Source organism: Neolamprologus brichardi, chromosome 7 (assembly GCF_056152115.1).
Source record: "Neolamprologus brichardi isolate AB-2024 chromosome 7, ASM5615211v1, whole genome shotgun sequence".
In the NCBI taxonomy this organism is placed as follows: Eukaryota; Metazoa; Chordata; class Actinopteri; order Cichliformes; family Cichlidae; genus Neolamprologus; species Neolamprologus brichardi.
The window spans coordinates 16081096-16095818 of NC_142110.1; the positions used below are offsets into that span (position 1 = coordinate 16081096).

At 41.6% G+C, this 14723-nt stretch overlaps 1 protein-coding gene across 2 annotated transcripts in view; it reads right to left on the reverse strand.

Moving 5' to 3' along the window:
* Positions 1-270: 270 nt before the first annotated feature.
* Positions 271-14723, reverse strand: part of tspan18b (tetraspanin 18b) — a 35298-nt gene continuing 20845 nt past the window's right edge. For both annotated transcript variants that reach the window (XM_006782618.2, XM_087843210.1), the window contains exons 3-9: positions 4970-5065; positions 3705-3899; positions 3326-3400; positions 2642-2740; positions 2225-2401; positions 1471-1554; positions 271-1163 (exon numbers count right to left, since the gene is read on the reverse strand). In XM_006782618.2, the coding sequence (XP_006782681.1) occupies positions 1116-1163; positions 1471-1554; positions 2225-2401; positions 2642-2740; positions 3326-3400; positions 3705-3899; positions 4970-5065 (774 nt within the window). In that variant the 3' untranslated portion in view covers positions 271-1115. The remainder of the gene's footprint in view (positions 1164-1470; positions 1555-2224; positions 2402-2641; positions 2741-3325; positions 3401-3704; positions 3900-4969; positions 5066-14723) is intronic.

A 14723-nucleotide genomic window follows, 5' to 3' on the forward strand; every position in this document is an offset into this window, starting at 1 on the left:
AAGAATAATTTCATGTGGGAAATGTGTAACAGTCACATGTATCCTATAAGTGATCATAAATGTGACATAAGCTCTTAAAAGTTAAGCTAGTTAGTTATCTAGACTTGATAGGCAATAATCTTTTAACAAACATTTGTTTTTAATTATCCTGTGATGCAATATCATTACTTACCAGTGTCTTTATAAACGGGGTCAACCTTTCATTTAAAAAAAAGAAAACGAAAATGGTGTGAAATTCTGCAACCAGCTTGAGAAAACACACAGGAAGGGTCAGGTAAAATGCCATTTATGTAACTTACTTTTCAAGAATCTAATACAAAGGCATACACATTTCACCACCAAGAACCACATATAACCACTAATGCAATAAAACATCACCATACAAACAGGAAAAAAAGAATTAGAGTAGTTGGCTTTGAAGCTTGGGAGAGATCACGGAGAGCCACAAGCTCACATGCATACAAATAGGCTCATACACATTCATAAAGAGCATCCAGTATATACACGCACACGCACACACTCGCACGCACACACAAATAAACAGAGCTTATATAATACAGCATTGAAGAAGTGTGGCTGTAAAAAAGGCATGTGGAGGAAGGGAGGTTATTACATTATACAGTATGAAAGGGGAAAGGATAACAGCCAGAGTTTACAAGAAACACATTTTTCATTTTTACAGTCAAGCCAACTTTACTTAATATAAATATTCTTCATCCAAAAGTCAGTGCAGTGCCTTCTGCTCAGGCTTCACCTGGTCCTCATCCCCGGTCCACTTTACACCCAATCTGCTCAAGACCTGGTCCACAAATTACCATTTTCATTTTGCACACAAATCTTCTTCTTTTTTTTTTTTTTAAACATCAGTTTTCTCTCTAGTCTAGTCTCAATGCAATGTGTGTGTCTCTATGTCTGTGTGTGTTTGTATATTTTTTTAATCACCCAGTACCTCAAAAGTCCAGCTGTGAAGTACAAGAGTTTGTTTTTCTACCAATTAGCCAATAGAAAAAGAGATCCACAAAATTTACAAATGTCCATTTTTTTTTCTTCTTTTCTCCTGAATTCCCTTTTTCTTTTTTAGAGAGAAAAAAAAGAAGTTCGTGGATGGAGCACCTCTACTGGATTCCCCTGAAGAGACACATTGCAAAAACCATGGCAAAAAGCTGAGGAAAGAGGGAAAGAAAAAGAAATAATGAGCACACATACAGAAAATCCCTCCCTCCCAATTTGTTAATAGAAATAAATACACTGTACTGTCCAATATTCACCTCATTTTAAAAACCACTATGTTCTGTGATACTGAATTTTAGCACAAGGTGGCGATGTTGCTATTCAAAAAGCATAACACTGGCGTATTCAGGCAAATAGCCTTGGGTTAAAGCAGCCTTGCAAATTTTCTAAAATGAATATTCAGAATACACTGGAGGCAAAAAAAAAAAAAAGGTTGCATATTTTAAAACTTGCTCGTACCTCAATGGTTAGCACCACAATGGCCAGGGCTCCAGCCACATAGATGTACAATTCGAAGTAGTCAACTACTGCAGAGTAACAACCCTGTGGACACAAAGACGTGACACTCAGCAGAGAATCAATAGGCTATAAACTTGCAGAATTACAGGGACAATTAAAGTAACATCACAGCTTCAACTGAGTGGGAAGAAGGGCCTCCAGCCTCACTGGCTTTTAATGAGAGCTCTTTGTGTGAATGAACAGAGCGAGGCACAAACGGTGGATATCTCTCATTGTTCTAATGGGCTGAAAAACAACAGGTGGAGACTGCAGTAAAAAAGCTCTTCCTATCAGCTTTCACTGTAATTACACTCAAGGCTTCCTTTGTGCACATAGAAGCCATGTGAGAAGGGATGTGGGCATGCACGTGTGTGTGTGTGTGTGTATATATCTCACACAAAACACACGCACACATCCAGACACATACATAGTGCTGTTGTCTCTGTGCTCTACCACACAGTAAGATGGTCTTCTGTGACACCCAAAACACAGAAAAGCACTAATCAGCCATGGAGGAGTCAGCTAGTCCCTGGATGTCACCCCTCAACCGTCTTCAGCTCTAATTAAGCCTTGAGGAGGTTTAGAAGAAGGAAGTGAGAGAGAGAGCGAGAGAGAGAGAGAGAAAGAGGGAGAGGGAGAGAGAGAGTGAGAGAGAGAGAGGGAGAGAGACAGAGAGAGAGAGAGAGGTCTTGACATGGTGGATGTGAAAAGTTACCTTATTATTACGGAACATCATATTGCCCGATAAGCACTGCTCCTGGCTGGTATAGGCTGACTCGGCAGTCTGAGCGGCACGCTGGCAGCAGGCTTCTGGCACCACATGATTTTGGTTCATCATCCTGAACATGCTTTCCTTAAAATCCTCTGGGCTGTTGACCCCACAGCAGTCAAACTGAGAGGAAGGAGAAGAAGAAGAAGCCCTTATTGTTAAGCGCCCATTTGCGCACTGGCCTGTGGTCCACAGTGTGCGTGCGGCAATCCAGCATGAATATTGACCTAAATGTCTCGGATTTATCTATAAAATATAGCCCTGGCTGTTAACCTTAACGTTTCCACAGACTGTTTGGTGGAAAGGGTGAGTCGGTAAAAGCTGCATTACGTCAGCTCTCTGCCATGTGTGCGGTGGTCTTACTGTAGTCATGATGGCGTTCCATGTGGAGGTGAAGACGTCGCTGTTATTGTAGCCCTGATAATGTTTCTTCAGCTCTTTGGTGAAGTACTCTCTGGTCAGCTAAAGCGAAGGCGCACATGTTAGCGTCACACAGATAACATCGGTTACTTCGGATGATTTCACTGAATTCTGGGTTGGGCTGAGTGTCATTTATATTAGGGAACTGCGCTAACTTAACACATTAAAGTCTTCTCAGGGAAATCTGGTGGTGCTACGGCAAAATCTAGTGGTGTGGAGTTACAAAAAAGTGAGCTCACCAGCAATCTGCTCCTCATATGTGTTTGGGGCTACAGACTCGAGGCTAGATTAGGCTAAATCTTTGTGGTCACACGCATAATGAGTAAGGCACCAAACAGGTTTTGACATGGAGAATTAGAGTGCATCTGTGGTTGCTGAATAGAATTTGATCCCAATTTTTAACTGTGCATCACAAGCACAACATTGTTATAGGAATGCAATGCTATAAATACAAACAGTTATGCAATACCTGAACACAGTCAAAAGAAATTTTCAGAATCATGATTTAAATTAGCAGCTGTCAGGTCCGGAAGTACAAAAAGTAAGAATCTGAGCCGTTGCATTTTGACACTCAGCCCAACTGCAGACTTGTGATCAAAGGTGGGGTGAACTTTTTAAGAAACTTACATGCTCCCGGAATATGAAGGCTAGGATGGCAGCAGCCAGCTCTGCTAAGAAGATCAGGAGGATGAGCATGAAGAACTGCAGTAAGACAAAAGGAAAAAGGAAAGGGTGAGAAAGAGTATGACAAGGTAGATGAGAGTGAAGACAAAAAAAGTGCATGTTCATGTGTTTAAAAAAAGAAAAAGAAAGAAAAGGAAAATGAAAAATCACATTTTGGTGGTGCTCACTTCACTCAGCACAAAGACAACATACAAAGGCATTTTGCTCTTTTGGCTTTTTGTTTCAAGACTGACAGAGAGAATAATCAACACACACACACACACACCCGCACACACACACGAGCGGTAACACAGCTATGTTTCGACTTTGTCAGCCAACTCACAAAGAGGAGCAGACACTTGTTTTCACGGATGGCTCCACAGCAGCCCAGGAAGCCGAGGAGAAAGAGCATGCCTCCCATACCAAGGATGATGTAGACACCGGTGAATAGCAGGGGGTTGGTTGCTACGATTTCCCTGAACCCTGTGGGGTCCACCAGTACCCACACTCCCACTCCGAGGAGGAAAGAGCCCCCCAGCTGATAACGACAAAAGAGAAAGAGTACATTACTTAGACAAAATAGAAATTGACAATTCAGAAGATATAGTAGCTTTGTATCCCCAGCAACTCAAAAGATTCAACCAGAGGTCATACAGTGACTTTTTTTCTCCACTGTTAGCTATGCAAATACCACGGAGGTTGGAGGTAAAGCTAAAATAAAAGGCTGGGTATCTGCAGAGCCACAGTACCTCAGTGGGGGTAAGGGTGGATAAATCTACCCCCTTGAACTACTCCTCCCAGCCTCCCCACCTGCTAAAGAAATGCAATGAGCTTCCATCCTTTCTCATCCTCCCTTTAATAAAATCCTCTCCGCAGCCACTGTGGGGTGACTCATGTGATTAAGAAAAGAAGATATTGAGTCAGGGGGAATAGATCTGAGCTTCCAACATTTTTACCCCAATCCCCTTCTTCCTGTCACCTGGGGTTTGTGCAAATGATAGCCACTCTGTGGTACGAGGAGAAGAAGCAGCCATTTGCAAGGCACTGGGCTTTAAAAGAAATGCTGCCGAGTTACACGAGTGTGAAACGGCCTTAGACACAGTTAAAAAAAAAAAAAAAAAAAAAAAAAGCTGTGAAAAGTAGTTGTTACAGTGATGCCGACAGTCAAGTTCATTCTTTGCTCTGCTGGTTGCATTATTACACCAGCCTTGAGCAACCTCATCTAAACAGAGACTCTAAATGGTTTGGTTGTGCTTAATAAAGCAGGAAAAGAGACAAACCTTCTTACTCTGACCCTCCCCCACTTTACGGCTTCAGACTAACAGGATTACCCTTGATTGTCTGATCAAGACCGATAAACTCAGGTGCCAGTCACAAACTCCACATGGCACAATGTGCCTCAGATGTGTGTCAGCACACTAAAATTTAATCAAAAGAGAATTTGATAGAATCAAGATTGCCTCATCTAATGAAATGCAAATGTGGCTTCATTAGTCAGTGAGGCGGGGAGCACGCAGAAGCCCTTCTTAAATCATTAGATTGACACAAACTTCAGAGACGGCCAGATTAAGTGTCTTTGAGAAAGAGATGAAAAAAAAAAATACTCACAAAGATGAGGAAATTGAAGACAAACATGAGGTACTTGATGCAGCTGAGACAGTCCCCCTCCATGGTTGTCCCCCGTGCTGAAGCCTCTCCCTGCCCCTGAAAGAAAAAACATTAAACACAACATAAAACGTGCCACTTAATGACTCCTGCCAAATGCTCACAGTATTCCCCACTTTCCTGCACCCTGGATAAGCATTACGCTGAAACTGCCAAGAAAAGGATGCTCTGCCAGAACCTGCTCACATTCTTAATGAGTTCTGTCAGTCAAACACACAGCACACACACGCACGCCTGTCAGCTGATTTGGTCCAATTTCAGATGAAAATCCTCATATTATCCCTTTAGGTGCATTGTCCCCAGCTATAGTCCTGGAAATCCCCAAGCAACTATGAGATTAGGCAGCACAATGTCAACCTATCTGACACATCTCATTTTAGCGTGCTCTCAAACTTAGCCGCCTGTCAGCTCCTCCTGTCTCCGGAAAAATGGCAACCCTATGTTAGTGTGACTGGAGGGGACGTCCATCTCTGAAGCATTTTAAGGAAATGAGTCCTGACTGGGGTTCCATGTTCATTAACCGACAAGAGATGGCCTTTGCTATGGAACTTCTTCTTCTTCTTAATGTAATGAGAGGCCTTGTGCTCCCATCAGCCACCCTCCATCTGACACAAACACACTTTGCTTGATGAAGACCCATCCTAGAAGCACTCCTGGTTAATGAAGAACACCTCTCCTGCATTAGCAGACAACACTGAGGCGGCAGTGTGTGTGTGGGGTGGGGTGTCTAAGAATCCATGGCCCAGTACACCTAAAAATGCAGCGTGCCCTCGCTGAAGCAAATGTTTAACCTTTCAAGCTGCAGATGAAAAGATTTCTCCCTCAGCCTTTGTGAGCTGGGGACTAGGGCTGTGCGATATGACCAAAATCTCATATCCCGATATAAGACATTTATCATCTGATAACGATATAAATCACAAAACTTTAACATTTTCTGTAAATTCTGTGAATCTCGGGTAGCTCGACTTGCGTGAAGTGTTTCGAGCTGGGCGTCGTGTACCTGGAGGCCAGTGTTTTAACCGATGCATGAAACGAAACATTTTTAGACATAAGTTGTAACAGCCGCCGTTTTCTTTGTGAGTATTTATTACACAGGGTGCTGCAGGGAAAAGCCTGTTCTAACGTTTGAGTCTAAGGTTTATTTTTTAGCACCTGACGGCGCTTTCTTGCTTCTCAACAGTAAGCACTCCACATAGTCTTTCACGTGGGTAAGTTTATTTTGAAAAGTCTCAACAGGATCTTGAGCTTTATTGTGAAAGGTTTATGCGGAAAATAAACAAGCGGACATGCGATGGTTTTACCGTCGTTGTTGCTAACGACAACGCATAAAAATAGGAGCTTGTCCGTCTGTAGTGTGCTTATATTAAATATAAGAGAAAGAGAGAACTTTAAGAAATTAAAATAGCCACTACAGTGACCATCAAAACGGTAAAAAAAAATATTGCCGTAAACTGTTTATTTTGCGACATCACGAAACAAACGATAGTGTAAAATGAAACGATAGACGTTTTTATATCGTCATCCGATATATATCGTTATATCGAACAGCCCTACTGGGGACTGTGTAAGGCTTCATATCTACACATTCTGCACAAACTGAAATGAAAACAATCTGTGGGGCAGCTGTAATTGCAGTCTCGGTGAAGGAAGAAAATTAATTATTTGGCAGAAATGAATCGGCACTCTTTGCTTTGTACTTTCTGATTATTAATTTGCTCTCCCATAGTGATAGCCAGGATTGAGGCTGGCTAACAAGCGGATTAAAAAACGATTTCTCAGAGGAATTGTAAATAGGTTTACACAGCTACACACTGCACCTGCAAATTGAAAAAAAGAAAATGTTTAAATGCCTTCTTCGCACTTCTTTTATCCGTACTTGCAGAACATCTATCAGCTGTAATTTCATAACGTGTAGGCAAGCTTTCCTTTGCTTGATGTGATGTCAAAGGACTCCTCTGGGTGATCTCTCTCTGCTTCTCCGAGGCAGGAGTGAAACCTCTGTTGTGATCAACACCGGGCTTGATTCCCGTCCATCTTTGAAGACCCTCTGCTGTCGCTCAAATCTCATTCCGCCTTGACCCTTTCATCCCTGTGCTGCACACAGCAGACTCACGAATATTGGCTTTCAGGTATGATAAACCATAGCCCAGCACAAAGCCCTGCCTAGGCACAAGCAGTTTTGAGCTGCTGGAGCAATTATTTCCCACAGAAGAAAAGAAAGCGTGTGAATAATTAAGGCAGAACTGATATCTTTTTCTAATCTGTTTTTCTATTATTACAGCGCACTAATACTGGTTTGTTTTTCATTCTGCGAGCCTCATGAAAAGCTTTTTTTTTTTCTTCCCCCCAATTGCATTGTTAACTCGCATAAGTTGCCGTGACAATAAAATTAAACAGTACTAAAGATATGACGGCATTCTTTGTCTGCTGTGAGAAGAAGCTACCCTATAAAGAGAACTTTTCCTCTCCTCACCAGCCAGAGGGCTTATGCTTCTGTTTGTTCCCCTTTACCGCTTTCCTCTTTGGACTCAGGAAATTGATTTAGACCTATGGTTAAACACTTTCTGTAAATCATAATAATATGCTTAGGTATTGATTACCCTTCTAGTGGTACTCTGAGAGCAACCAACAGATTCATTGTCTGAGATGGGTTTTAATTAACCCCTCCCTTTCCTAAGCCCCAGAAAGGTCTAATGAGGGCACAGGAGGTCTTAACTGAGATTTGCATACATTACAGTCTCATAGAAAAGCATCAGAAAAGGTCCATTCCTATCCCTCCAGCTCTAGCCTGTCAATTCTGGGCCCTTATGAAGGGTGCAAACTGTATTTATTGAGGCAGGGGATGAAGAGGTTGAATGAATAGGAGGGGAGGAGGAGGAGGAAGGGGCCGGCTGGAAAACCTCTCAGGGCACAGCTCACTTCTTATTCTCTAAACAAAATGTCCGATTTCTTTTCCAGCTTCACCCTTTTGCTCTTTGCTCCCATTTCAGGGTCAAGCTGACTTTCAGATCTGGAGCCAATTTTCTTCTGTGCATTAAAATGCATTGAATATTTAAGAATAAAATGGGTTATAGTGTAAGGGCCCAGACAGGCTCCAAATAACAAGCCTATGGTTGAAAAGCAGCATGGTATAAATCAAAGTGCCACTGAGACCCCGGAGAAAGTGCAGAGTAAACAAACCGGTCTTTCCCATGACTCCTGTGGGATCACAGGTCCTCATCGATCACTGGCCAGTCGCAGAGATCAGACCACTAACGCTTTCTCTGAATATTCTGCAGTGTATATGATGTAGACAAGGAAAAACATGGTTCACACCCCAGGAGCTGCAGGCTTATATCACTTTTGAAAAATTGCTACTAGGTTAAAGGCTGGTCCTCCTCAGGTGTGCCGCTGAGCAATGCTAGCGATGTGTTAAGATAACACGCTGTACTGGCTAAAATCTATTATAAATAAACATGCCACACATGTACACACAAAAACAGTGAGGAGTACTGCACTGCTACAACTACACAATGTGCTGGATTTTTTCTTTAAACATGCAGGAAATACTGTATGTCCTCAATCTGACAAGCTACAGCGACAGTCTTCGCCCCAAGGTATCCAGCAAATGCCAAATCTGTCTCCATCTCCTGTAACTGACATCATAAAATGTCATGCGGCGCTAAGAGCTCATTGTTTACTCCTGGTGAAAACTGATCCACAGTCAGCTTAGGCTGTGGAAATTGGCACAGATGAGTTTGATGGTGAATTGATGTGAACTGATCCTAAAAACATCAACCTCACACTACCAAAAGAAGCAAGAGCTCTCTAATGAGGACAAACTGATCCGACCTATATTCGTCTCAATGGAAGCGTGAGGAATAGATCTTTTCTTTTTCTTTTTTTTTTCCATTCCTAACTCATAAAACCAGAAGTCTGTTCAGTCGGCACCTACACGATCAACCATTATGGTGGTGTCAACCCGCTGTAATTAAAAGATAAGGAAGACACAGACTAGATTGAAAGTACTCCACATATAAATAGCACACCCGTGGGTGATTCTCCTTGAAGATGTCACTTTCAGCAGGATTAATGAAACCAGTCCATATTCCCTTGCTCCCCCAGCCGCTGCCCTGGACAAAAGGATCAGAATTACAAGGACACTCTGTGTCTGCTCCTCGTCAAACTGTCGCCATCCTCCACCCTCACATAAGCAGCAAGTTCACTTCATCTTGAGCATGATCCTGCATTAAAAACAATCATTAATACTGAAATCCTCTCGAGATTTTATGGGTTGTATCTTGACCTCTTTAAATATCATTGACCCTCTAAGTGATCACCTGTAATTGAACCCTGGGGAGGACACATTCGTTCCCAGGCTCCCCAATGCAGCTGGAGCAGGTGTGTTTTGTCATCAACTGCATGCCAGTCTAAGCTCTCCGTGCATGCGCTAATACCCTCCGACAATGACACTAGGGGACCACACACATGCCACATCAGCCTTTATCTCAATTAAAAACCCATTTTCATATTTCTCCATGACTTCCTAGATCAGCCACAGCAAGTAAACACCCCCAAATCCGAATAAAGACAGGCTCCTCTGGCAATGAAATGGGTTCCCGTGAGGCGCACCAAGTCCTTAATGAACCTCCAATTAGGAGAGAATGAGCCCTGGGTTCTGCTGTCACACGGAGGAGCTTTGAAGTGCACTGAATGCTAAACAGCAATAGCACTGTATACTTTAGAGGGCATACAGTTTTCAGACAACAGCAAACAACCACACGGAGAAAGTGTACAAAAGTAGCTCAAAGGCAGCTCGCAGTGTGTGCGTGTGTGGGTGTAGCTCTAACACAGAGAGGAGTGTAGACACTGAGCCGGGCAAGCTAAAGCAAAGGTCCTAATGCTGGTTAGATGCTCAGGAAGATATTTTAACTTGTCTTTCCTCAGGCAAGTTTAGCTTAATGAGTTTTCAGAGTACACACAGAATATCATCAGCTTCTGCACGTTACAGGGAATGCTAGTTTACTCCCCTCCAAAAGTGGACAGTTTATGATGAATTGGTTCAGTCGTGCAAAACCCTTTATAATTTCATTCAATTCGTGCTGGGACTACAAAAGAGATATACTCCAGCACTGTAACTGGTGCAGACAGGCTACTTTGGTATTTTTCACGTTTTTTTTGTTCATTTTTTTATTTTTGGTTTTCAGTTCACTTTAATTCCATTACGTTTCCAGAGTAAGGTTCTCTCATTTTGGTTTCCCCAAAAACCTACTCAAAAATCTTTTTACAACATGCCTCATTCACCCATATTTAAACAAGCCCCATTTTTTCTTCCCCCTATCTAACATTCACGCACACTCAAACTCAGATTAACGCATCAGAGAGCAACTCTGGGTTCAGCATCTTGCCCAAGGATAATTTGGCATGCAGGCTGTAGCAGCCATGGATTGAACCGCCAATCTTTCAATTAGTAGGTGACCTGCTCTACCTCCTGAGCTACAGCCACTCAGAAGCATAAAGTTCAGAATAGGTACAAAATCACTATTAAGGCAATGAACTAAAAGACTACATACACACACAATAGGCATTTCAATCAGTTAATTTTCATCTAAAGTCAAATTCTTCTATTTTTCCAGTTCAGATTTCAGTTCCTAGCCTACTCAGTTTGAAATGACACTATGTGAACCCCAGAAGGAAGCAGTCCTCTGACCAGGCAGCTGACACACTCCTGAAAGCCAGGCTGATTAACAAGAGGAAAACTCCCAGAATGAACACTAAGAAACAGACTGACCATGTGTTGTCAACACTGCTGCAGGCTACATTCCTGACATCCCAACTGGGCACACATCCAGCTGTTAGTTCAGTAGTAACAGTTGCTCCAAATCCTCGACTCTCCAGCTCCTTAGATTAGAACTACTGGACGGGGGAGGGGGAAGAGCGCTAATAACTTCTCGATAGTTATCTTAAGCAGAGGACATGTGATTGAGTGATGAGCAGATTTTGACTTCTATTGAACCTGCTGTGTGTGAGATCCTCCTTCGCTCATAGCAGAGGCTTTCACTTAATCGTCTCGGCACCTCTATCTGGCTGAGCGAAGATACAAACTGGCTGCGTGAGGATGGATCGATACCAGGCCCGGGCACATGGTCAATGATGCATTGATCCCCTAGAGCTCCAATGCTTAGTCCACTGGTTGTCTGGTAGTGAGGGCATGTGGTAACAGCACACAATGAACACATAAACACTTCGGCGCTGCCGGCTGTTAGGACTCGGCTAAGGCTTTTCCCACGTTTTTAGAGAATGACACATTGCCTTTGGGGCTTTCCACAAAAATGAGTTATAACTCAATTCAAAACTAAATGGTCTAAAATTACTGAGCGAACAACCGAGGGAATTATATCACTGCACTGTCTACTTCTGTGGGTTATTCCACAAGTTTCTCAGTCTCCTTCTTATATATATCAGAGTCACAGGGAGAAGAATCGATATCAGTTCCGCGCTTAACAAAAACTTGGAAAAATCCAGTCAATAATTTCACCAGCACATCCCTGACCACCATTTGACCCTCAGGCAAGAAACAATTAAACAATTATTTTCTTAACACACTGAATATTGCTTTAAACGCCACTGAATACGAGGTTGTTGTCTCTGTCGGATGTCCATATCATCACAGATGGCCTTTGCAGAAGTAAACAATGGACTATTTCAGGAAAGACAACACTTTTAGCCTCAGGGCACTAAACAAGAACAGGACACTGGGGGAAAAAAAGACAAAGGAACACAAACTACACGCAAGTCACCAAACATCACTAAATCCAGGCTGAAAACCCCCAACAAACAAAACCATGAAAAATTAAAAATCGTATTTCTTAAGCAAACGATACACATCTTTCAAAACAGAAGGATTTCCTAAATCACGTGCTGGAATATTTCCAAAAAAAGACTCCGGTCTCTACGGCAACCCGGATATGGGGTGAGAGTGGCCTTTGTCTGCAGAGGACTGTTTGGCATCTCCACTTAGCTCGAGTTCCTGTTCGAAAACAAAGGGGAGCAGAGCACTTTACAACAGGGGGGACAGCTTGGCCAGCCATTTGTCTAATGAGCAATCACTCACACCCTGTTGCAAGGCCATATGCTAGTTTGAATACAGCTAGTTCCCCCGTGTGGAAAGCCTAAAAGCTGTTTTATCACTTACTGATGATTCTTGTGTGAGGCGTGCACACACACATATCACGCACTTGGCGAAAGTTCAACAAAATGAAAAAGAAAAATAGCAAAAAAAACCAAACCAAAAAAACAACAGTGTAACCTACTTTGTGTTACAGGCTGGGGTTTCAGTGCAATGCAAAGATCAAAACAAAGCCTTGAGGATAAAGCATGTGAACGTTTGTGTTTTTGTGGAAGCTGCAGATAAAAGAGATAACGGCATACTGTATATTTGAGGCCCCACTGCAAAACAAGTTGATGTAAGTAAACCAAAAGCGTGTTAGCAATACTTAATGTATCAGAGAAATTAAAAGATTATTCCAGTTTGTTTGGTTCTCGGTGGATCGCGGTTTTTGTCTTTAAATACTGAATTGTAAAAGGAGGAGCTAAAGCTCGCCTTTCATTCCAGGGTAGATAAGAACTAGATTAATGTTTGTGGTGAGATTGTTGAAAATGAGCTTTTAATTCCACCACATTTCCTTATTTAAAAAAAAATCCTCAAGTGAAAGCTCAAATCAGACCTCAGATGGCATCACATAATAACTATAAGGACCAAGCAAACATCACAGAGAGATTATTGGAAGCAGAAACTCAACTAGAAAATTAAACTAGCTTTAAACACATCTTACATTTTGATTAAACTAACTGAAAGTTTAAACCAAACCAGACTTCAGGGGAAAGAAACTCCAAAATAATAGAGAAGCAGAAGAAGACTATTTCATTTTAGATCATTGTGCATGTATCCATCATTAAAGGTTTATACATTAAATGTCTTTAGACGTCGTCAGTTTTATCAGATTTGTTAAGACAATTATGAGGTGGTACTAGTTTAGGTCCAGGGTGTCTACATGCCTGTGAGTCAGCTGCTTTCACAGGTAAAGTGTTTTTATGCAGTTATTAAATCTTAAGACTGAGATGAGCAAAACCACTAAGGAAACTAATAGAGTTTAAACTTAGATAAGTCAGCTTAACTGTATGTGCATGGGTTGGTATATTGGTTTATACATGCACACTTTACAGCATACAGGAAGATAAGGATTGTTGTTATTGCTGAAATTATTGTTACTATTAGCATTTATTTTGTCCCATCTTTTATTTGATCACTGGGGGAACATGATTGAACCCACTGAAACAGCAGATCTTCACACAATTTGCATTACACTCATTTTTATATCCCCACAATCCCCCTTTTCCATTCATTGTTTTCCTATTTGCGCTGTTCTTTTGATTCTTCTATATCCTTGTCCTGGATTTGTCTCATTCAATTGCTGTCCTGTGGTAAAAGTAAAACTAAAGTTAAAAAAAAAACTGAAAAGAAAAGAAACTCAAATATAAAGCTGGTTCAAGGTAAAACTGAAAGTGACCCCATCCAACAATGTTGAAATAAAATAAAGAAATAAAAGAGGAAGACATGTTTATAAATGAAACCAGGAAGCCAGTCTAGACTGGATGTTTAAATCTTATATACTGGCGTATATTTTTTCCTCCTTTAAGTTTATTTATTAATGTGAATGTTTGTTTCTTAGATCAATCAAACCAGCAGTTCCTCCACTATAAGGGAGTGACTCGAATGAGTGACAAAACGTTACTCCCACTGAAAACAACGCCCAGATGAACAAAATCCACTTTCCTGAATTTCCTTAGCTGAACAACTGAGCATGCATCAAGGTGTGACTCCTCATATATAAAAGCTGAACTCTTCATATATGATTCTAAATCAAATTTAGGTCTTAAATCTTTGCAAATGAACCTCAGCTGTAACGGTGAATCAAAATTCACATGACTCACCAGAGCAGAGTGCAGCAGAGCATCTCGTGGGCTAAAGCGGTCCTTTATATGCTCAATTTTACATAACATCATTTCCATGAAGCAGATTCACCATCCCACCCCTCTTTGCTGCAACTCCATATCCACATAAAGCTCTGTATACAGGTAGCAGCTACTGTGCCACAAAAAAGCCAATGTTAAAATCCTCTTCCTCACGAAAATCAAATTAGAGAACATATTTTCTGGCACCTACGGCACAGAAGACTTACAAATGAAACCGTGACAGCTGGTTTCTATGGTCCTCTTGTTTACATCTATAAAATAACATTTGAATAGTTTTCGCTGCACATACAGGTCAGTTTAGAGTTCACTCTGAAATCTTAAATGAAATTTTACTCGTACTGTCCAGATTGGGCTGGAGTCAAACCTAAACTTTTGCTTGTGTTAAGTGAATGCGTTAACCACTACACTACAGAGCCACTATCACTCAAACCATTTTATACTATTAGTTAAAAAAAGCACCAGATTTGCTGTAGTCATCTCCTGAATAACACATCCTTGCCACTTACAAAAAACCTCTGCATCAGTGTTGGTATAACAGCAGAAGAAGTCGAAAGAGGAAGCAAAGCGATCAGAGATTTCTTTAACGTTTTCTCCCAAGTGTTTGATCTCTTCAAGCTACTGCATGGCGGTAAAGACCAATACAATCATACCCTTCCATCTTCAACCCAACCATGCCGGCTGC